General features: G+C 37.1%; 1 protein-coding gene across 2 annotated transcripts in view; it reads left to right on the top strand.

The window, feature by feature from the left end:
- Nucleotides 1–25342, top strand: part of NUDT14 (nudix hydrolase 14) — a 56908-nt gene that overhangs the window by 7492 nt on the left and 24074 nt on the right. Inside the window, exons 1-2 of one of the 2 annotated variants that reach the window (XM_026039218.1) lie at nucleotides 15209–15357; nucleotides 19447–19490. In XM_026039218.1, the coding sequence (XP_025895003.1) occupies nucleotides 19474–19490 (17 nt within the window). In that variant the 5' untranslated portion in view covers nucleotides 15209–15357; nucleotides 19447–19473. Of the gene's footprint in view, nucleotides 1–15208; nucleotides 15358–19446; nucleotides 19491–25342 lie in introns of those variants that run through there. The other variant, XM_026039217.1, reaches the window with a different exon arrangement.

The raw sequence follows: 25342 nt of genomic DNA, 5'->3' as shown, positions 1-25342 counted from the left end.
ATGTGACATTTCCCATARAGGAGAATATTCTCTAAAGTGTTTGAGAAGATAGTTTTTGATAAGTTTATGTGGAATGAAAACACACTTCATTATATTCTAGAAAATTCACATGCATTTTAAATAACAATTTTTATCTCAGCTACAAGACGTACTTGAAAAGCATTCGTATTCTCAGCTACAGCTCCTAAAAGGTCAACTCCCGTGTCCTGAAAACCTTATATATAAGTTGATGTTGCATAAAAAAATATTTCTTAGCCARCAGGCATGTAAAGTTCACTGCCTGTCTGAGTTGCGTTCAGATTACTTTTTTTGGTATAATTTTTAACTAGAACAAGTCTTCTGTGTCAAAAAACTTAAGTTTCTGAAAGAGTTGCCCTTCAGACACTGATCAAAATCTTCTCAATATAGCTATGCTAAAGTTYGCATAAGTTTAGGCAAGCCGAAGTTCAGCTTTTCATAGCGGTCAGCTAATGTCACACCAAAGCCACGACCGCCAATCAAAACAGAATTAATTATTTGTTTCACGTTGTGGTCGCTGTGTCAAAATCCTTTAAATGCCTCATGGAGCTGAGAGGGAATCTTAGAGCCTGTGACAGAGCAGCTGGTCTGGACATGGGCTGATGCCCCAGTTGACAGGTTGTTGGATTAGAAAGAATATCAAAGGCAGTGAGTAAGATTAGGGATAAGTGAACATCTGACAGCAGTTTGCAGCAGGGGAGAACAGATGATAAACAATGGGAGCCGGGTCCGTGGGGGGGGAGAGGTGAGAAGGCCATGGGAAAAGTGTGGCGGCAATCACTAAAGCTCCAGGTTGTGGAGCCTCATGAATAGAACAGGAAATGGGATTTGCTGGGACAGATGTGCCGAGTGGTGATGAATACATTATAGGGAAATGAGGCTAAACTCTGAAAGGTGAGAGATGGGCTTTCTCGGAAAAGAGAAAGYAGGGGAAAAGTTTACCCTTCTGCAGAAATAAGCATCAATCTTTGAAAAATAGTGCAGAGAGAAAAGCAATATGACTGGTGATTTTAATGAAATGCTTGTTCTTCAGTAGCATTTGTGATGAACTAGAGGTCATTTACTTCTCATACAAAGATATTACAACTGTTCAACAAGTGTTTATTTTAAAGCTAAAGCTGCATGACTGATGGTCAGGTTTGCGTGATGGAGCAGCCCCYGTGGAAGCTCTGAGTGGATAATGCACAGTCACATTTTGGGTATTTGGCATGTGTTACACAGCACTCACATGACATGTATTTGATCCTGCCTCTGTTAAAGAGAATTGTCCAGGGTGATCTTGTGAGGTCTTTCYAGCCTTGCATCTCTCCAATTCTATAATATGTTTGTATGCTTGTAGGAAACCATACGTAAGTGTAACTGTTCCTTGGAATATGTTTTCTATATTTAATGAAATTCTTTGCCTTCAGTTCTTGCTGGATTCTGCCAACAAAAACTTTCTGTATGTTTTCTGATAGGACTGTATCAGTTCACAGACTTAAATTCCTTCTGAGGTTATTCCACAAGATATTATCCCAGCTTATAAAAGGAAGTCCTGCCTTGCTAAACGGGCGTAAAAACACAACGTGTGAGAGTCACACGTTTTGTTCTCCAGTCAACTGGAGAACAAAAAGCTCWGTGGTCGGAGGACAAGAGGTGACTTAGCTGTGATGGCAACGGCCACCATCTGTCTGTGCTGACCCCGGATCCCCAACGTGCTGCCACCGTCCTGCGGGCACGGGGACGGCTGCCCGGCCTTCTCTGGTCACCGGGTGCCTCTCGCCACGTGCACCCTGACTATAGCTCTTCTTTTTAAAAGAACAAGGAATTGTAGCTGGAATTTGGGATGGATAAGGATGTCTTCCAACCTGATTTCATAAGAGTAGCTGATTGCATTGCAGAAATGCWGGGTGCTGAATTTGGGTGATATCACTTGAATATTGTAATTGCAGTGGCAGTCCAGCACTGGGGTCACTTGGTTCCACAAGTTTCCCAGAATCATTGATCAAAGGTCAATGTTTTTGAGTTAACTATAATGCTATATTAAAAARTTTTTAAAAAAAGTTGTGAATACTGCAAGAGAGATGAAAAACATCATGCTCTACAGATTCTGATTTAGACAAGTATTATCCTCATGTTTCTGTTTTCAATGAAACCCTGCTTTCTAAATTTGGATGAAACTATAACCAAATAGTTTATTGCAAACAGTTGCCATTTTTGAAGTGTGATTAAAGGCTATTTGGCAATCGCCTCTGTATCCCAATTTTTAAACCACTACAGCATTAAACTCTTAAATAGATCTCAACAAGAYGGTGCTAAAACATAGAACTATACAAAGATGACTGATCAGTTCAATTAATGACCAATTATGTAATGTTAACTTAACAATGATGTAAGTTATATATGTCTTTTAAAGAACAGGTGCATTTCTTTGTACCTGCACCTTCTTCAGCTCTCAGAAGGGTTGGAAGATGTTGCAGATGTTTTCAAGTTACTAACGAATATTTTTGATTATCTTTTTTTTTTTTTTTTCCCCCAAAGGCAAGATGATGAGGAATTGGCCACTGCTATAGGAATTAAATTTCAATTTGGTCTTTCAAAACTGAAAGGTAAAAGCGAAATTAAGAGCAAAACCTGGAGCTTGTTGCGTCTGTCGCTTTGAACTGGTTTTTTTTTGTTGTTGTTTTTTTGGTGGGGGAAGAAGGAGGAGGTGGGACTTGGGAGAAGGGAGAGGATGAAAAGCCCTGAGGATCTTTGTGAAGAGAGTCTGTGAGAAAGTCTTAGGAGAAAAATCTAAAGGTTGTTACTAAGCCTTGGCTTCTGTTAGCCCCCTGCTGCTGTTCTTCATCAAGTTATTTTAATGGCTTTCAAAGCAAGTGAGTGGAAAATGGTTTCTCTGGAACTTTAAGGAGACTGAGCTGAAAACTGTCATTGCTTTATAAGTAAAACACATCAAAGATTGATGGAAGAATTGCTTGTTAAACACACCATAGATTTTAATTAAAAAATGGAGATATCATAAAAGAGACATCACATCATCATAACTACCTAAAGGTGAAAGTTTAATGGCTTGTCATCTGCTCAGGAACTCGTGTTAAGTATCTCTTTTGCAGATTTTGTGACCCTCTGGATGTGCATGTGTTTTTCTTATTTTTCTTTCCTCCTGTAAGGAGAAGTATGCAAGCATGAAAATGTAAACGATTACTAGACTTTTTAATTTTCTTTTGCCTATGTTCAAGCATGTTTTTTCGCCTGATATTTTTAATAATTAGTACTGGAAATTCCTAATTTTTTTAAATCACAGTTTAATAATAATAATAATAAAAGTTATTAATGCAGTGCATTAAATAGTTGTATTCATCTACTCTCTGAATGTGTATATTACACAGTAATCACCTGAGCTTGTCTTCTGGAACCTGTTTCTCYTTCTTTCTTGTCCTTTCCCCCCTCTCACTCTGCAGTCCTCCCAGTCAGTGTAATTTTTAGAACTGGGTAGTACATTTCTTCAGATTGGAAGAAACTATTTAGTGCACATAGAAAACAATGTTTTCACGGAGAGTTTGAGCTTTATAATTTTGTGCCAGATTTTCGTTCTGATGTGTGAGGCTGCATGTGATCAAGGTGCATTTTCAGTAAGTAAATACAAATAATTATTTTGAAAGATTAAAAGAATTCTTCAGCAGCCTAATAAAGTACACAGTATATTATTCATTAGTCCCTCTTATAATTTCAGAAATGTTAAATGTAGTTTCAATTTTAATTCATGAGTTCTTTTTGAAGTTGAGCAGCTCRGTCTTAGGCATGATTCTGACTCTCGTCTGATTCATAATGAAGAAAATTGTTTTTGCCAAGAGCCTGATATATGAAGATTGCAGCGACTGGATTATTTGTACATCCTGTGCTTAGAAATGGTATGTATCACTGAAAAGCATAACATTATTAGAACGTTTCTGTAAGGCTTTCAGGATGTACAAATTGAAAGTAGGGAGACTGACTTCTCAATGGAATTTGTCATTTTAGCTGATGTTTTAGTTAGTGATAGTAGTTGAGAATCCTTTTTCTCCTAACTRTCAACTCAAGATGAATAGTTTTTTTTTTAAAGTTTGTGTAAACTTGATGGTGAAGTGTTTGTTACCAAAACTCAACTGAAACCTGAAATGCAGTTCGTTCTTGTTTGGTATTTTAACACTGAGCAACAATTAGCAATTGACAGTTATGGAATTATAGTGGAAATAACTTTATATTTTGCTGCATAGTTCTAGACTGTAAAAGGTTCCAGATTGTAAAAGGTGAGATCTTGTCCTCCTCAGTATATATTTTTATACACTTTAGAAATGCTGACAGTGTTGAAAGCAGTGATATTTTTGGTGCTCATATTGGTGAGGCCAGTATTTCACTCATGTTGTTTCTACTTAATGCTAAATCAGGCCATCTCCCATGCAATTTGGCTAACAGATCTCTTTCTTAGGGAAGAAACACTGAATTGCTGTGATTGCAGTCACTTATTTGACCAGAAATTGCACRTTCTGACAAACTCAGCTTAAGTCAACATGTGGAGAAAAAAGGCAATTAGATAAAGCTGCAGACAGTATAACATTGTAAATAATTTTAAAACCTATTTAGCTCTTGCATATGGTGTTATTCGGAACTGGTGAAATAGTTGCTGGCTTCATTCTACTTTCTTCTGGCTTTAGCACAGATGTTTATTATTGCTTAGTCATTTAAGTGTTTTGAACTTGCAGTAGCCTTTTTAGAGGAAGGCTGGCTCTCAAGCTTTTTGACCAGTCTGTCCTAGTTTTTATATTTGTGCGTGTGCTTAGTAGTCAGCTTTAGTGTTTTAACATTTCTGGTAATTTAAAATAGGAGACATAAATAGGTGGATTTTGGCAGAACAGCCTCTCAGCAATKCTTTAAAGAATTGAGTGATGTCTCCAAAGTGAAGTTTTCATATATTTTAAAATGGTTTACATGGTTACGGGCTTATTTTGTCTGCAAAGTTTATATTATCCTTTAGAAAACATTTCATATGCAGCAGCTTTGTACAGCCTCAGACTTGATCAGTAACTTGCCTGATTTGCCACACTCAGATATCTAAGTTAAAGATTGGCCACTGCTGAGTGAAAAACCAGGGCGAATAATCACTAGTGCAGAAGTGAAGGCAGCAGCACTGGATAGTCCTTCCAAGTGTAAAACCTGACTGTGTTTCTGTAAAGCATCTTTCTTTCCAAAGATAGATGATTCACCTGTCCGTCTGGACAGCCCTATTACTTTTTATCTGGTTACGTTTGCTTTGATCTGTCTAGGAGTTAAATCTCTTGGCAGGACTCTCACAGGAATCACTGGAACATATAGACCTCCCTCGAGCATCAGGGTACCCTCCATGGAGAAAGCTTAATTTGTAGAAGTAGAAATACAATTGGCAAGATTTTGAGTAAGAATTGAGGGTATGGGTCGCAGTAGATGACCAAGCAATCAGACCAAGCAACTGAGACCAAGATGGTCAGTGAAAACATTTCTTTAAAAGATAAAACTGATGGAATATTTCAATATTTGCTTTTGAAGCACTTTTTTTTTTTTTTTTTTTTTAATAAAAGGGGGGGAAAAAAAAAGCATGAGATATAATAGGTAGGTCTGAAGTCTAGCGGCCAGTCTGACTCCGTGTTTTCCTTCCCCCTGCCTGTGGGTTCTTGCACAGCCCGTGCAGAGTACGCTGTCCAGTGCTGCTCCGAGTGGCGTGGCAAGCCGTACCCAGCACGTGTGCCCGGCGGGAGGACGGAAAAGGAGCAGCTTCTTGCACTGCTATGTGTTATATATTTTTTAGCCAGAAAAGTGTACTGTGTATATTGAAAAGTGTATAAAAGTGTATTTTGCCCTTGCAAAAAAAGATGCGTACTTGTAGTGCTTGCGGAAGCTACTTCTTCATTCTCACACCAGTCCTACCGCCTCTGTGGAGCAAATACATAAAGCTTCACTCTAYGTAAGATTTAAGATTCAGATGCTGGATTCCTGACATTGAATGCTCAGAGATAGGAAACCATGAGCTGACTTATTCTRTGAAAGGAGCCAGCAGTAAATAGTTGAGACGTGCTTACTGTATTCAGTCCTACATGCTAAAAATGCCTAGACCTTGTCTATAAAAACACTTGCAGTAAGTGGTAACCGTGAGCTCCGATGAGACCGGCGTGTAGGAGGCGTCCTTTCCTACTTCTCTTTCACCATGGGGACACCACGGTGCTGCACCTGGCTTTGTTCCCAACTTTGTTGAAACTTGGCATCTCCTAAGTGCTGCTTGCTAACCTTGGTTAATCTGGTTAATGCTGGCTTTTTTTTTTTTTTTTCTTTTTTTTTTTTCCCGGGCATGTATCAGACCTGGGTGTGATGCAAGGCATGCAGTTCGTTGAGCTGTTCGGTGATCTGCTTCAGGTGGCAGCGATCTACAAATGATGGTCTGAAAATAGAATTTTGTTTTGGAAACTAGCACTAACATTTATTTATTGCATAGCTTTTGAATGCAGCTGTCTGAAAATGGAATGGTCCGTGGCAGAAGAGGGATAGGTTCTTTTTCTGCTCCCTGTCAACTGGAGAAGATTTTAATCAGCCCATGTTTAAGTTGCAACAGGGTTTGTTAGAATGACTAAATAGGTAATGAGAAATACAAGACAATTGATGGTAGTGATTAACATTTGGCTGAAATACTAGTGGCAACTTGGACTGTGGTTTTCTGGTGCTCTCAGTGTTGTTTTCCTGAATGGCGTAGTGAAATTAGTGATGAAAGGACAGTTCCTTTCCTTCCTCTTTTGGGTAAGGGTCACGACCTTGCCTGGCAAAGAAGAAATTATGCTTGTAGGCGTAGTGGTTGCCTTGGGACTCATGATTTTAAGATTCATTTTCTCCTTCTACCGACTGCGCCTGTCTGCTGCTTTCCTTGACGTGCTTGCTCAGATGCGGCGACGGCTCAAAATCCCAGAGAAGTCGGTGGAATTTCTCTCTTTGAATCAAGGAGATTCTAAATTAGGTTTTCTTCTGCATACCCCAATTCTTTGGCGTAAAATACCAAGGGARTTCCTGGAGTTGCAAGAATGTTGCAAGATTTGGACCAAAGGAGAGTTTTCTCCAGAATGAAGTGCACTGGAAGTCCTTTTTTTAAAGGGTTAAAAGAATGTTTTTACTAGGAATGCAGTAGGAGTAAAGGAAAACATTTAAGAATAGGAAGTGACATTTACCATCTGGTGTGGTCTCTTTAGTGACTTGCTATGGGTAGGTTATATTGAATCTTGCTCAGTTCTGARCATGTTGTACCCCAGAGGTAATTGAGCTGGTTTTATTATATCAAGTACAAAATTGTTTCCTCTGCTGGTCTGTCACTGGTTACCACTGCCCTGAAACTTCCCAGGCTAGCTCAGTAACTGTAGTCAAAAGGAGTCAGCTGCCAGTGGGCTAGAAAAGATAAAAGAATTTTTCTAGTGATATTTTTCACTCTTTTCTGCTCTAATGTTTTTAGATTTTTTTTTTTTTTTTGCATAGTTACCTGTGTTTCAGGTAATTAATCAGTAAAATTAAGTAGGTTGGAAAATGTCTTCAGTGACTTATGTTCATAAGTGTAATTTTCTAGAAGAATTTTGGAGGAATCTATCTCATTGAGTTTCACTAAGTATTAGGCTCTATTAGATAGAAGAGCAGAAATAGCTCTGTAGTCCTGGGGGATATATTTCAATTTTGAAAAATGTCATATTCTGCAGGAGAACTTAATAAAGACATTTAGACTTTCTTTACAGATTCTGCRTTTTGTCTGAAATTACAGCTGTTCAGAGTAGAGTCTTTAAATTCACATCTTCCATCCTTCAGGAGAGTGCCTGAAAAAGAGACATTTATGGAATGCTACAGTGCTTTCTGCAACCTTTCCTTTTGAAGATGTTCTGCTTGTATGATTGATCATGATAAATTACTCCTCAGATTCATGTCTACTAGTGAAAGACAAAGTTTTTTTTTTTTTTTTGTTACTTTTTGTGTTTCTGACTCGATGGATATGTGAGAAGTTGTATAAAGCAGAACAATTCCAGAAGAGGAAATAAACCAAAAAACACTCTAAGAATTCCCAGTAGCTGCCTGGTTAGGGTATTTCCTTGGCATTTAATCTCTGGTCTGGAGCCAGCAGATGTGCCTTCTGTAGCACAGGGAGTGCCATGAGCCCTTCAMTGTTGGCAACAGTCACTCAAGAGCAATGTATGCTCTTGAGCAGAAATGCTGTTCGGAGTCTGGATAGACTTTGGACAAAGCCTAACTTTCCCTTTTCAAATGAAAAAATGGGAAATTTGACTGTTTTCAAAAAGTACTCTGTATTCCTTAAGTAATTTTGGAAAATTGAGTTTATTTTTTCTCAGCTTCTTAGGATGTTCAGATTTTATTTTTGATTTACTTAGTGTTCATAGGATAATTAAGGTATACAATAAAATTTAACAGGTATTCCATGTCCTTGCTCTATGCCTAAGTACTTTTAATTTTAGCATGTCTAATTATCGCTGTTGCTCATCCTGGTATGGAAGTGAGAAAACAAAACATTGCACCTTCTGATACTGAATTTTACTAGGACAGTTGTCTCAGTTGCTTCTAGCTTCTGATCCTCAGAAGACCTGTGTATTAATCCCATTGAACTGAAAGTCAACCGTGTCATTATTTGCCATATCTGCATTGTAGAAGGTAAGTAATGGAGTTACAGATAGCATTTATCATAGGAAGAAAAATAAAATAAAATAAAATAAAATAAAATAAAATAAAATAAAATAAAATAAAATAAAATAAAATAAAATAAAATAAAATAAAATAAAATAAGTGGAATGGTTAAGTGAAGCTACCTGAGGATATAGCAATCTGCCAGTGTTAAATCAGGCTACAGCAGCGAGGAAGAAAAAGCCTCCTTCCACTTGGGGCAACTTGCCTTTATCTCCATGCTGTCCTCTCTTGCTGTGTGGTACCTTCATTTATGCAGAGATGCCATGACTAAGGTAGAGGACCTTCTCTGCAGAGGTTGTTTTAACCAGATTACGTTGTTATTGTGGCTCAGTGTGTGGCTGTAGAAATGTTTGTGTTGTTTGCACACAGGAGACCATGAGGAAAACTAGAGAAGAAGGGAGGGTGAATTTTCCTTTTCTAACAATTAGTAGAAAAAAATAGAGAAAAGATTGTGTAAATAATAGCTTAATGACCTCTGTAATTTTACAGCAAGCATGTATATAGTGTAAAAACACTTGTTTTAGAAACATTATTTTAGTAAACAATTCTTATTCACGGAAGAGTTCATTCTGTCACATAATTGAATGCACAATTTACAGATGATATCACTGTGAAATCATCTCTCTTCATTACAATGTTGTCTCTTAACTAAGTCTAGTCAAAGATCTGGGTTTCATACTTTAGTGTCACTGGAAGAAAAAGTAGTTGAAGGAATTTCCTGAAATTTGGAAAGTGTGTATTCCTTTCATCCTCACAAAATAAGAAAGGTTGTTGACAGGCTTTTGAGGGAAAACACAGTTTAGTGAAAATTTTGAAAATTAAAGTCAATAATATTACAGGAATCTAGATAAAAGTCATAACAGTTTATTATTTGATTTAAATGTTGTGATTTTTCTTTTTGAAATCTCAACCCATTAGCAATTCTTTACTCTATTGGAGTTAGCTTGGTACTCGGGAAGAGCTCATCTGTACCTCAAGGTGTAAACTTCAGTTATATGCTGACCTGGCAATGAAATGATGTTTGTGAGAAGAGTCATAAATRTGACCTCTGTGATTATCATGTTTCTTAATGCAAGTATCATATCTTTATTCTTTATAGTAGAGATTTCAGTATACTACTATGTTTGCCGTAGAATAAGGCACATGTAATAAGTACGTGCATTTGTTCCTAACGATGTTGCACTTGAAAAGCACATAAAAAAAAAAGACAGCAAAGAGATTTGACTTAATATATTCATATATGCTCCATTTTCATGTTTTATAAATTTCATTCAAAGGTAAGTGATCTTACTGATAGGTSGATGCCAAGCTAAACTACTAAACTGCAACAACTCCATTGTTGAAAAGTACACACAAAAAACAAACTGTGACCTGAAAAGTAAACTTCCAGGGGATTATAAGAGAGAGTTTACTTACACATCAAGTATCTTAGTTGTAATTGTTCTGGCAGTTGATGTACATAAAATGAACAAAGTGGCTTGGCCCAGTATTGCATTAACAGTTGAATAAATTAATGTGTTCTCCCTTGTTTATTTTACCTCCTAAAGTGTGAAAAAATTGCACCTTTGAACGGTATTGCCACAACCATCTGTTTGCAGTTTTCTTGCGAACTTCTACCAGAATAACCCTCACTTTGAAGAGAAAATTGATATGGGTTGTAAAAATTGTAGTCTGTGACCCTAGGTTTTATGTCTCTTCAAGTATCYGCGGTGTGGTCTGTACTGATACATATTATGACTTCTTCAAGAAGTCAGTGTCTTCTAACTAATGTCATGTAGGAAATCAAGTCCRTGCCTCGAAGAGTCTGTTGTGACACAGAGCTTAGCACCTTTCTCTCGCATTCAGGATCCTTTTACATGCACCGTGCAGCAAGATTCGCCTTGCCCCAGACTGCCGTGTCAGCTTGAGCTGGCATGCTGGGGAGCAAGTTGTTCCCATGAACCACACTAGATTTAGTTTWAGTTATGAAATTATAAATATTGTTAGTGAAAGTCAATTAGCAATAGTGGTCTGTGTGTTGGGTGTAAAATTCATTTTTATAGGTTGTTGAAAAGTCATTCATCTRTATTCTTGATGCAGCTCCCCAAGGCACTAAAGTGAGTGTTTTTTAACTGAAATATTTGAATACCAGTAAGTTAAAAACTGGGAGGCACTATTATTTGTAATCATAAGGCTTTTAAAATAAACATTCTGGATAGTTTAGTAATGAAACCTTAAAAGCTTTGTTTAAAAACCAAACACCTCCCCTTTCCTCTTGAGCTTAAACAGTGGCTTGTTTAAAAAACAGTAAAATTCCATAACACTTAAAAATCTTTTGAAGTAGTTCTTCAACATCAGCAAGTAATTCTGCAAATTGCTTTTGAAGATGAGGCTTCATTTACTTCAGCATGTGCAGTCTGATGGAGTGGATTAGTGGGTGTGGACTAATATTGTAATTTAGGCCTTTTTGTGTGCCTGTGTCTTTCTCTTAAACACTCCTTACCAGATGTATCTCCTTACTTTTTGGAAAAATTTTGGCTAGACCAAGGCTGCTTTGTTGAATAGTTATAAGTGAAAACTTTATAGATAGATAGATAGATAGATAGATAGATAGATAGATAGATAGATATAGATATAGATATATAAATACTTTAGAAACAATATACTTACATTTTGAAAGACATGTAATACCTTCTATAAAATATAAGAGAAAGCTTTTTTCTTGTTTATGGCAAATCAAACCTTTCTTTTAGGCAAAATCCATTACAAGCTGTTATTTTAAATATTTAAACATTTTATACGTTCTTCTGTTCAGAGTAGTTCTTTTTCAAATGAAAAAATTTAATATGAATTGCCCTTCAATTTCTGACTTGTCTTATGAACTATTGTTTGTGGATGAAGGTTTTCAGATACAGCGTGGCAGCTCTCTAGTTTATGTAAATCAAAAAAAAAAAGAGTTAGCTGTTCTCTCTCCTCCATCTTATTAATCAAAAAGAGATATTTAACGAGAAATAAGGAAACTTTTAATGCATGTGGAAGAAGTATTTTATTTTGAAATTTTTACAAGTTCAAACATGCTTTAGCTGTCTTTTCCAGTATACGTTGTTTGTATGGATTTCACAATTCCATGTTCATCACTAATGCTTTATTTTCTAAAACAAACAAAAAATAAACCATGGGGTAGATGATTTTCTCTTTTTTTTTTTTTTTGGCATGTTATTTTTTACAGGGCTTTTTTTTTGGCAGAATGCTGAAAATACTCTGAAAATTATTCAGAGAATGCAAGGTAATTTGATCAATACTTTTATGATATGATGGTGAAAAGCATAAAGTTTTGGGACTTGAGATTGACCTGGAAATGCAATTTTTGCACACACATCATTGTGACATTGGAAACCTTAATGTATTATCTGTACATAACAAAAATTACAGTACATTAATAATTAAGGTGTCAAGAAAGGGTCTGTATTAGATTATACATCCTCATTTGTTTCCACTGAAAATTGCTGTGGATGTGACTTCTGATTCCATTATGCTGAAAAAAAGAAATGTAAGAAGAAAATTTCAGCCATAGGAACACTGCTGTAGAGGGAGGAAGAATTCATTTACAGAGGGGTGAGGCTTAGCTTGTAGTGTCCAGTACCTGCAGCCTTGCTAGGTTTATTACAGGGGAAGTCTGCTCTGTTTAAGCCAATATCTGTGACTGAAAGAGAAGCAGCAGCTAATGCACATCATATAATGCATGTCGGGGACATATTTTCCCATTACAGGACCATTTGTTATTTAAAAAAAAAAAAAAAAGTTGCTTTTGGGTGCTTTTATGCATTATTTAATTGGCAGCTTCTTTTCATCATAAAAAGTGASAAAACCATTAAAGCCAATATAAGAAAATAAGGATGACTGGAAGCTGCAGAACTGACTCAGTTGGTGCAGATCTTTGCCTAGCTTTGCGAGTCTGTTATTTGGGCTCCCCAGTTGCACTGCTCATGTTGATTTTTCCTGGCCAAACCAATCTACWAAAATGCTGAGTTGCTGTTTCCTTGCCACGCACGTCTGGGCAACAAGTACTTCAGCAAGAGGTGATGCTGGGCACAGTAATATTAAACAGTATAGATAAGTTTATAGAAGGTGGGTTGAATTGGGAAATGCCTGCAATAGAAAAACAAGTTTAACACTTGTTTTTAAAGAAAAAAATTACACTCATAGCTTAAAAAATAATTGAGAACAGAAGAAAGCAGAGTATGATTATCCCTCTAGGGACTTATCCTGCTTTGTTACATGTAAATGATTAAACAGGGACTGCACACTGGCTTGGCACTGCAGACTCGGTTAAAACCATTATTTGCCAATTAATTCTCTTATCTGTTTTTCTTTACCTGTAGTGTTACTATTTTATTGCACAGTGAATGGTCATAATCCCTTTGCATTAAGCACATTAATTGCCTTTGTGTCTTAGTACTGTGGAAACAGAATAGCCAGAGCAGAGAGGACAAAGTTGTTTTTGTTTTGTAATTATATCAACCATGGGATTTTTTTTTTCCACAAACATGGGACATTTATTTCTTGGATGACTGCTTTACATCCAGTCCAACTGGTATGGGCTAGAGGATCATTACTGGTGTGTCATTTTAAACGTCACAACTTGTGCATGTAGCTTATCTATACCATAATGTATTTGCCTTTCTTCCTTAACTGCCTCTTGTTTGTTTACACCAACTTTTGTCTGCGTTCTGATGGAATTGTGAACTCGCTGTGCCCACTATATGTGTTTAGTGCCTGTCACAATAGGTCACCAGTCATCTTGTTGTCTCTCCAGTAATGTAAACAATAAGAAGTTAATCATTGTCATGGAAATATTTTTTCTTTATTAATGACATTTGTGAGGTTGATTTGCTTATTTTGGGCGTATGTATGCRTTTAGGAGACCTCCAACATCCTAAGTGATCTGCCTGCTTACCCTCTTATTAAGTCTCATCAAAAATCTACAGAAAACTATGAACCCTTTTGCAGTGATACTGCAGGACTTGGAAGCTTTGCTATTGCCTGTCCAAGCAGCAGTTTTCTGAGGATAAACATGGGAGATATAATTAGCCAGTGCCTTCAATTCAGTACTTTTCCATAAGAGTAAATGAAATAAGAAAAGCTTAAAGCAGAGTTGGGTAAGTACATTTTCTGTTTCAGTCACGTGTTGTCTGACCAGCGATCATTAAAACAAGCTTGGCTGTCGTTGAAATTGGTGCAGTTCTGATACAACTTCTGRTTTGTTTGAATGGTCTGAACTTCCAAATAGAATAACTGCAAGAAATCTGTCACTGTAAAGCTGCCTATTGAGGATTTATTTTAGACACCCTTSTTTTAACAGTTGTTTGAAAATTACCACATGTACGCTTAAGAGTAAATAGAAACACATCAGTGTAACAGGTACAAAAAAATCCCTTAAAAATGCTTCCTTACCTCAAATATAAACTGGTTCAAGAGCTACTGGTGCTGCCCTCAGGGAAGAGGAGGAGGAAACCACTCAAGTTGGCCCTGGTGAGGAGTAGAGGAGAGCTTCCCTGTGACCTATTTTAGAGCTTCCCTGTGGCTTGTTTTAGGACATATCCCTGATTTCTCACATGAAGCATGGCCAGTGTCACCGTAGGATTGGAGAGCTGGTGGATGACTCAAGGTTTCCTGCTCTGGTGAAGAGGATGCCTGGCCTGACGAGGAACACCAGGACAGTGAGGTGGGATGAAGCTCCGAAGCAGTGCCTGGGCAGGCAGGAATGGGACGCAGTGCTGACATGCRACCTGGTGCTTTGCTAACCTGTATTAACACAGGTACATGGGTTACTGTGTGCTGATGGGGAAGGAGGAAATACCCAGACAAGGAGACAGTCATGGAGATTAACATAAGTCTTGAGGCCATGTAGTCATGGCTTGTTTATTGGTGTTTCACAAAACATTCACTTTATTAGTATAGCTCACCCTCTACCTTCTTTATTCTCTAGACTAGGCTAAATCCTCTTGACTTTCTCCAGTAAGGAYGGCCATCTGGGAGTAATCTGTAGATGCTGGCTGCCAGCTCTGAAATGGACCTACTGAAAGTGGTTAGTCTTTGCATATTTATTCTGACAGTTGTTTGGCAATGCTGTTTAGATGCTGTATTGCCTGAGCAGGTGGAGGAAATTGGAGTATGGCTATATTCCAAGTGGAGTGAGTCGTCAACCATTTTAGCAGGGGACAGGGGTGGTTTGGATCAAGAACTGGCAAGGATTCTGTTTGGAGGCTTCAGAACAGCTCAGTTACCTGTAATTGATGGCATGAAACAAGGTCCAGGAAAGGTTTGTGGCAATGTGCAGGTGCAGGGAGAGTATTAGAAAATAGTTGCAAGGATGCAGAGAGACATATCTGATGGTCAGATATGGACAGTATTATGAAGAGCTCTCTGCTTGTAGGAATCTCGACTGCTCAAGTCACATCCGTGGTCGAACTCTGGTGTTGCAGCAGATGGCAGCTCTGCAACCACTTACACTGAAAGGGATCAAGTTCTCGTGTGACTGTGAATCAAACTGTACTGCTGTAATTCTGACAACGTTGTCAATGCCACTGTCAAGTCAGACCTGTAGCCAAGATGAGCAGGATTTGTGATGCTCTAATGTGACACATTCAGGTAGTTTTGATCATTTATGTTTGCTTTTCCAGGGGGAGAAAAAAAAAAGGGGGGGGGGGCTTTAATTTAAATGCTGCATGTCTTTTGATGTCTTTCAACTGCCTTTTCTCAAAGCCTGAAGAGATTCTGGAGAAGCATTGCTGTATGCTTCCTCTATTCTTCTTTTTTCTGTAGGCATCCACTATTAGAAATRTGATACTGGGCAGGATGGACATTTCATCTGACCTGATATGGCTTTATTATGCAATTTGTGCTTATGCAAGTAATCTTTCTCCTGTGTAATATGAAACCAACTTGTCTTGCAAGCTGCCTCTCCTGGAATACGGCTTTATTAATTGACACATACTACATGCACTAGTTCAGTATTGCAGCATGACAGTACCTGGTCACGGAGCACAGAACCRGAGTGTGATTATTTTTGATTAAAGATTTACTAAATCAAATTCATGATACTCAATGTTATCGGAGTACCAGAACTGCCATTCGAAACAGATAAAAACTAATATAAAGCACTGTTGATATATTAATCTTTGTAAAACATCACAGGGAACATTTCCTAATTGAAGGATAATTTGTTTAAATCTGTTTAAAATGTAATAATATAGTCCTTTCTTCTTGCCATCATGGGTGTTGGTTTCACAGTGATCTATTACAGTTACTTCTCCCACTTCCTTGAAAGATACTTTGATCATTCCTTGTACATTGGAAAATGGACTATTTTATAAATATGCAAATATATATTTATTAAAATGAAAGATTTAGGATTTGAGATTTTTTGTGTGTCACAAAAGTGCTTCTGGCTTTGAGGAGCAACCTTGATCGTTGCTACCTTTATTTCTTCGCGACTGTCTGTRGTTGTGATGAGAGCAGAACTTTGTCAAAGCAAATGCCAGGGTTTGTGGAATGGRATAGTTGGGTGTAACAAATAATTACGGCTGTTTGGCTTTTAAAAGCATGAATCTTGATCAGTTTCTGCAAATACCTTTTTCCGTCTATAGGAAATATAAGATAGAGATATTACATACCGCTTGCCATAGTTGGTGGGAAACTGGCTAGAATTAATGTTCTGTGAAGTATGTAAAGCAGCATAAAAACCATTGGTAACTGTTTACATGCTATTAATAATTAGCAACCCTCATACTAGTCTGTTAGGAAAGAACYACATATTGGGTACAATAGAAACTCAACTCCATACAGTTGGATTCAAATTACATTTGACTTGGACAATAGGGCATGAATGGTGCTCATTTGAGTTTCTGCCACTGTAAACAATGAGATGTTGGAATGTTTCATTTGTTTATTGATTTATTTATTTGGACAGGTGCAAGTTGATCATATTTTATAATGGATTTTTTTTTTCAAATAAGACCAGAAAAAGCTTAACAACGTTCTCCAGACAGCATCTGATGATAACCAGCATCTTGAATGGATAGAATCAAGTTAATTTAGCCTGTAGCTGGTTTTGAATTGGGGTCTTAAACTAATCAAAAACAAACCTATGTTCTAGACAAAATGCTTTATGTGCTCTTCAACCACTTAGAAAATAGATAATTGTTTTCTGCTTAAATTATTTTTTATTTGTTTTCTGTTAAAGATTATGTATATATCTGTAAGGTAGATTCTTTTAATAGCAATGGGGTTCATCCATGAGAAGAGGGCATACAGATCGGATGGATCCCATCTGGATGAGGTTTGTTCTCCAGGGTATAATTTTCCTTGGCTATTTGAAACTCTTTCCTAAGTGCCTTATGGCAATCAGGTTCTATAATTTGCAGAATTGTGTCAGGAAGAAAGGGCCAGGAGGATTACTGCCAGGTTCATAGCATAGGAAGTAGCATCACAGCAATTAATTGCCTAAATTAATCCTGAAATAGCACTGATTCAGACTTATTTTTGTTTGTCGTCTTCATCAGCTAGACACATTTCTCCCATACTGTCATTGCAAATGTGGAAAGGATGGGAGCATATCTTTGCATTTGGGGAAGGAGAAGGTTGAAGCTGGAGAACTAATGTGGTGGTAGGTGCAAAAGCCCACAGTTTCCCAGACTGCACACGACAAAAGACAAATTGCRCAGTGATCTGCGAACAAGAGAAAATCCCACCAATAAAAGCGTTTTAGGCAGAAATAACCCTACAAAAGGATTAAGAGGACCTTATAYAATTAATTTCTTAAATTAATCTTGCTACACATCATTGGTCTATGCTATTAACTTCAAAGCTATACCGCTCATCAGGTGATGAGAATCCAAACAGATTGGATATACGCGCATCTTGATGAATAAGGGCTTTACTATTTCAGTTCTTACTGAGAATTTGCTGTCTTTATTTCTCTTTCAACATAATGTTTCCTTTAAACAATGACATGGCTTCTCCTTCTGATGCATGCGTGCGATTCCTGTCAGTGCTAACAGAAGTTATGTGCAGGCACTGATRGAAGAGTAGACTAGAGTTTCTCTTGAGGTGAACAACTGTTTATAATTAGAGCTGTGGGAATGAAGGAAAACCCTGCTAGCAAGCAAACAGTTACTCTTCCAAAAAGCTTGGTAAACTCATAAAGCTCAGGAGCTTAATCTCTGAACCGGAGTGCTTGTTATCTAATCCCCACCAGCTGTTGTGTACTTGGTAGCCATGACATCTGTAATAGAGCTGAAGGGCCTGTCTATATTGGTTGGCACCTTTACCCACCAACTGAGCTTGATTCTTCTTTCATTGCTCACATTTACCTGCTTTAAATCATTAACCAGTTGCTCAGGGCTTGATCGTCCATTTAAGGATACTTTATAATAGGTAGCTTCTACTGCTCTTCATTTGAGATATATTTTTAGATATCTAGATTTTCAGCAAGTCTCTTTTATCAGCAAGGAAAAGGAAATAGCAACCAAAAGAATTTCTGTTAGTCAAATGCTGATTTCTTATACAGATTTTAAAATGACCTTGGAGAGAGGCCTCTGAGTCATATTTCCACTGAAAAATACTGTTGTAATTCTAAGAAGTGTGGTACAACATCATATATCTGTCTCTGTTAGCTGCTGTGTATGTATTCACATATATGACTAGAAAACTGTTTAATGGAAAAAAAGACATTTATTTTCATGGGTTAGTTTCAGCTTTGCTACAGTAAATTTAATTCTATTTAAGATAGCAGAGGAAATTGGTCCAAGATGACTTACAAGTAGTAGCGTGAATAGTAGCACAGCAGCTACTGAGAATTACTGTTTATGAGATGTCCAAACAGAGACATAAATCTGTTGCAAACTTGTTCAGAAGTTTTATGCCTATCTGGTTTCTGATAGTTCAAAACCAACATGACATTATTTCCTGGAGGTGGAGGGAAGTTGCCAATATGTGTCACGATGGTGCAAACCGAAATCCAAATCAAGAAGTACATCTACAAGATAGACTTGAACCCTGTCAGTCTTGAGAAAATCGTTCATTTATTGTCTCCCAGTTCTTGGGTAAGCACTGTAAATTAAGCCTACTGCTAAAAAACAGACACCACGACGACAAGCAAGGTTGAATATAAGCAGTTGGGTATGAATGGAATGCTGTCACTTTGTGTTAGACATGGACCATGGACAAAACTGTAATTTGGGTCTGTTAGGGAATTAGAGGGAAAGATGTCATTTTCCTACATCCCAAATGGGTTTGGGTRAGAGGTAAATGCTGAGCTGTTCTGTCCAGCTATAACAACATTACGGGACAGACAACATGAAAGAAATGACATCCATAGATTATTTTACTGGTGAAAACATAGCTTCCTAGCACATGAGTAATTAGATGCAGTTTTTGTAGCCATTGCTATGGCCAGGATTGGGTCCAAAGTCTTGCTTTGCCTTGCAAAAAGCAAGACTCGCTTTAACTGTCAGTGTGATATTGTGGATCAAATCTCTTGATCCACAACAGGATCTCCTCATGGCAGTTCTCAACTTCTATAATACATATCATCAAAATAAAGGAAAATGTTTTCATAAATAAAACTACCTGCATCAAGTTTTGCAAGAAATTCTTGTTAAAATGTTGTTTAATTTCATTTCAGTCTGTTTTCACTTGGAATTCATTTCATCAATACATTTTTTCTTCTTTTCTCAGAATGGCTCTAAGAAGGCCTGGGACTTTATGAGGACACATGACAGGTAACAGGTGGAATCACATTAATTCTCTTTGCCTTTCCATTGTATTTTACTCCATATTATCTTTGCTACAAATCCTACTATGCTGAGACTCTTCTTTGTCCTCCAAGTTATTGTTGAAGTGTCACTTCTTGTGTGACTCTTCCAAATATAACTCAACTATCTAGATAGAATTAGCAGAAATTTTAGTATCTACTTTCAATATTTTTGTCTTCTTTGAGTGCCTTTGAGATTTAGAATTTTAGCATTATTTTAAATGTATTGCACATTTTATGGTTATATAAAAGATRTTGGGATTGTAAGAAATTTTCTTCTCTAGCTGGAGGAAGTGTGCCTCACATACTGAGACTTAACTCTGCTTTTTGTGACATTACATGGCCTGTTACCATGCTTTCCTCACCTGTAAATGTACAGTTYTATGTACATATGTACATATGTAAATGTAAAGGTCCTAATATAAAGGTTGCTAAAAAGTAATCTAAACTTTTGGCCATCCTGTTTGATTTTGTCAYATGCAATTATTTGGAATAAGGTAACCTCTGTTTTAGGTTTGAACAAGTTCAGCAAACTACACTAACTTTTTCTCCGCCCCCCCCCCCCCCAATCACTGCTAAACAATGATTCAAGTAACTTTGAGAACGCGTGAGTACCTTTCTACCATTTCTTCTGCACACTAAAACCTTCTTGTAAGCACATTGGAAGAAACAGATGGTCAGTGATGTTATTCTGTCTTTCAAGTTGTATATATCTTGTCAAGGAAGAAAAAGAGAGTCTGGACTACAAAGATCAGCTGATACAAAATAATAGCAAACAGGGAATATATAAAGCAGACCTAGTCTCAGCTCTGTTGAATGCAAAAGTATTTGTCTGTTTTGAATGTATTAAGATTTAATCTACTCACTGAAAATGTAGTTAACTAAAAAATAAAGATAAAAGCAAAGGTAACAACTTTTTCCTAGAAAAAGATTTTMTAACAAATACAGAAAAAAATGAAGCAAAGTACCAATAGCAAAAGAATTATGACTCATAAGCAGAGTCATCTCTGGATATCTATTCTTCTTGAGTGTGAAATAAGTTGGTGATATCAATTGCACTTTGGAATTTTTTCTCTGTTAGAATCGTTTAAATCCTTACAGTGAATATTCTTAGGTGCAGGCCTGAGATTCACATACAGTGGTGGCAACAGTTTYTATCAATATGAAAATTATGAGGGTAAAGTTCCAGGAAGACTAGGCAAATATTAGATTGATTAAAATGCTTGTAATATTTGAGAATAAGGACCGAAAAAAAAAGGAGAGATATTTTAATACAGAAATTCACACTTGATTTTGGAATTTGCCTTGAAGACAGTTTTGTGTTTGCAATTTTTCTATCCAGATGGGCATGTGCTAGATTTATGGTCAGAGATAAAAAGGCTGGGATGATAATTGATTGTTGGAAATGTAACACATGCCCTCTGTTTTCAAGCAAGTGAATCTAGCTTCAAGTCACAATAAGAAGAACATGACTTCCTAAAGGATAAATTATTATATTTTTTTCTTCAACTTTAGTTTATCATTGTTAGTATGTGCAGCTGAGCGGGGTAAATATTAAAGGATACTTTTTCCATGAAGTTCTTGGGAACAGTATTTCAGAAGGACGTTGGTGGACATTTTTAAAATATTTGAGAACATAACTGTATGAAAAGGCTACAGCCACATGTCATGCCAGTCATCCCTGGTCACATAACATTTGTTAGCTTCAGATGTACAACAGCTGCCATCCTAACGTACTAGTGATTACTGTTGAACTGTAGAATGTGTAACATCTTTCAGTGTAAATTGTGAAACTGAAGAAATAACATGAGTTTTCTGTATAGAAAATCCATATTTTTGAATAAATTCTGTCTTTGAATGTGAAGTCAATTATTACCATAAAGACTAGTCTATATGGTTCAAGATCCTTTATATRATCCTAGGTTCAAGATCCTTTATAATGCATTAAAGTCCAACATTTTTATGTTCATAGGACTGTTGTGAGGCTGATTACATGGTTAAGCTTTTCTTGTGCAATTATCTGGTGCTTTCTGTGTTTCATTCTGGTCTAAATTTTGTATTTCTGATATGGTTACTGTGTTTTATTAAAAAAAAAAAAAAAAAGGCTTCACTATTAATACTGGGAAAACTGTTCACACTTGTTCTGGAACATTAAATAAACACATGCACAAATATTATATKGGAAATAATTCCTTTTTCAGTATTATTAAGTAAATCTTGCATGAATTCCTTAAACTAAAAASATAATTTTGTGCAGTGGCGTGTAGTTTTCCCCCTTTTTTTTCAGAGCTGTAATGTTTAAAAGATGGGAAGATATTAAAGCAATTATGTTATAATACATTCATATAGTATTATAAACCCTATTATTAAAGCCAAGAGTAAGAAGACATCATAATTAGAGGACTCACAGAGGACAGAGTAATACTCAGTAGGGGCTTCTTGTATGCACGTCCTGGTCCATAAAGTTGGGAAATACCTATAGCTTTAAGGACTTTGTAGGTATGTTGCATAAGTAAAACAGTTTTCTTGGAAGTATTCAAAATTTATTTTACTTCTCAAAATGCTGTAGTGCCTTGAAATGCCAGAATTTTTTAAACTGAGATTATTTACTTAAATTGAACATGCACATGATACCAGGTCTGTAAAGTACATATATATATGTGTGTGTGTGTGTGTGTGTGTGTGTGTGTTATATTTACATATGGTTTGTATGTATGATGAGTTTAATGATACTTAACACAAAAGTGTCACTGTGCAAGTTATTATACAGACACTGAGCCTGTTGCCTGTCTTCATCTGGCACTCTCTTTCAGTGGCACAAGTAAGCATGTGCTTGAGGCTGATTTCGTTATTATGTTGCAGTGAAGTTGTATATTCAGTTCCTTTGGGACATCTGTGTTTCTTCCCATTTCAAATGAAGTCAGAATAAGCCAAAACTCAGTAAATTGGTATGAGAATATAAATGTGATAGACGAAAACACTAGGAGGAGAGATCAGGTTACTTTTGTATAAATTTATGCTTTTCTACTGTTTAGATAACATAAAGACAAAAACATAGAAACTACAATAGTCACCTTAGGTGTGAGTCACTTCTTTTTAAAATCTGACAGTATCTTGCAGTAGGACACAATACAAAAGGACTTTACCAAATGAAGCTGACATAACGTTGACACAAGGTGAAGTAGTGCAGCTTATATGAGAGTTTCTTTTCTTAGTTATTGGCATTGGCTTGAGGAAATGCAGACTTAGGCAAAGTGAACTGCAGTGTGCAGGTCCTGAGCTTTCTTAAACTCAAGAGTATTCAGAACTAGGATATCAGTCCTGGAATCCCTTCTGTTTTGTTTGGTTTGTAATTTATGCTAAACAAATAATTACTTATTCTCAGTCCCTCCATGTCAGTGGCGGTGGTGATGGTGTTGGCGTGGGCATGTGCATGTGTTTAGAGGGGCATGTGCAAAATTGTTACCAGCTGACACAATAAACTCTCACTGTGGCAGATCCACAAAACCTATGTGGCCAAAAATSAGCTGAGTATCAGTACAGAAAAGGCAGGATTTCCTACTGTATTTGGGTTCACATTGCAGTGGAAAGATTGGCTGCCTAACACAAGAGCACATACCCACRGAGAGCAGTTAAGCCCTGAAGCAGGTAATCCAGGGAGGCTGAGGAACATCRTCCTTGAAGACGGTCATTACTTGACTGGAGAAGTTCCTGAGAAACCAGATAAAACTTCTGTGTTTGTCMTGCCTTGAACAGGAGTCTGGATCATATTTCTGGAAGTCCAGACTGAGTATTTCTACTTTATCAGTAGATTAAATTCTTCTAATCAGTGTTACATTTCCCATCTGACAATTGCCAAAACTTACCAACTTTTCCAGAAATTTGCAGGCCACTTATCTATGTGAAAATAACACATTTCCTCTTGCTAGTCCTGCATTCAAGTTAATGTTGCTTTGAAGAGCATACAGATGAGCACTATCAGAACTCCTTTATTACATCTTTAGAAATAACACTGAAGACTGCTAAAAAATGAAAGAAGAAAAGTAATAGTCTTTTATTATTCCTTTTTTATTGTAATTATTTAAGAGGTTTTTTGAGGCGTTGCTCCAAAGTGTTATGTAATTCTGCGTGTGCTGGTTTGGGTAGTGACATATAGCAAAAGAGACTTCTGCAGCAAAGTAACTGATTGAATTGTTTATTATGAAACATGGTTGCAAAAATGAACTGGAGTGCAAGAAATGAACACTTAAATGCAATATGTTTCTTTTTTAAATTAAATGCAATATGTTTCAAGATGCTTATCTTTGGGCCTAAAAACTAAGTAAAGATCTTAGTTGTTGCATGTATTAGTTTGTTCGTTTTTGTAAAGATCACTGCTATTAAAAATAAGAACAGATCAGGAAGACATTTTCCATTTACTGATTTATAGTGATTTTTCATCAGKAGTAGAAACATACCAAATACTGCCAAGTATGTCCTCTAAAATCAGTCACAGTCCAGTTATGTTCTCCTTTATCCTAATTTTGTTATATTTAGTACACTAAGAGCTTGAAATACAATACTTAAGTTTTACATTCACCTGCTTTATGCAGCAGTAGACCTAGTTCGTTTCAAGTTTCAGCAACTCTCCTTAAACAGACTCAAGGCCTTTAAAAGACATAATTTGGGAACAGATGAAGGTCACTTTACAGTCATGTGCCTGCTCTTGTGCTGCAAGTAATAATGTTTGAGAATAGGACCATAATCATACAGGATGCRAGTTGACATGTAAAGAGACAGCTTTCAAGTAATGTTATGAATAGATATAATGCAATATCATGGCTACTTTTGTATGCAAAAGTAGGAGAAAATCAGTTCAAAACCTATTTTAAAGGAAAAGAAGTGAGACTGAATTGCATACAAGATTGTTGTGTGAGTTTCTTGTATCCCTGAAAATAACCAAGTAACAAGAGGCTTTTGGACCAAATACCTTTCAGCTGTGCCAGTTCTTCTACCCTTGCTATATAGTTTATTGAGCAACAAACAGAGTGTCAAAGGCACGTGGCACACTGGCTCGCTAACAGGTCCAGAGTTAAGAGGTCTTGATGGAAAAAAGACTTAAAAAGTCGTTTTTTCTCTTTGTAGAAAAAGGAAAAAAAGTAATATTCYGATCTTCTAAAATGAGTTCCTTTTAAGAGAGTAATTAGGCTTTATAGTTTATATATCAGAAAGAATAGTGGATATTATGGTCACCAGAGGATATTGGCAGGTATTCCAGGCAATCTTTGCTACAGTGTACTGTCCTCCTCAGGAACAAGAGCTCTTATTATTTACAGGAGTCTTATCATTGCAACTTGTTAAAATTCATATAACTCAKCCTTGAAAAAAATGACTTAATGTCCTGAATTTTGATGCTGTGTTCTATGATTTTGCCTGAGCAAAAGGGGCACGTGTGTAGTTCTGGACTCCTCAGTATAAGAGGGATGTGGAGCTTCTAGAGAGGGTCCAGTGTGGAGCAACAAAGATGATTAAGGGACTGGAGCATGAGGAAAGACGGAGTGAGTTGGGCCTGTCTAGCCTGGAGAAGAGAAGGCTGAGAGGGGATCTGACTAACACGTATAGGTACACGAAGGAGGAGTGTAGGGAGGAAGGGGCCTTGTTTTGGGGCGAGCTGCATCGCGGGCTGCCGCATCCCCGTGCGCACAGGCCGGAGGACGGGGTGCGAGAGACGCCGCTGCTCTTCCAGCCCCAGGGCTGGAGCAGGCAGCTATGGAGACAGGGTGGAAGTCATGTGCCCTGACCACACTACAGCAGCAGATTAAATTCCTTCTCYGGTTTCAT

This window comes from Nothoprocta perdicaria, unplaced genomic scaffold (genome assembly GCF_003342845.1).
Source record: "Nothoprocta perdicaria isolate Ctin4 unplaced genomic scaffold, notPer1 scaffold_223, whole genome shotgun sequence".
In the NCBI taxonomy this organism is placed as follows: Eukaryota; Metazoa; Chordata; class Aves; order Tinamiformes; family Tinamidae; genus Nothoprocta; species Nothoprocta perdicaria.
Note: the sequence above shows the minus strand (reverse complement) of the source record. Positions and strands in the feature narration are given on the sequence as shown.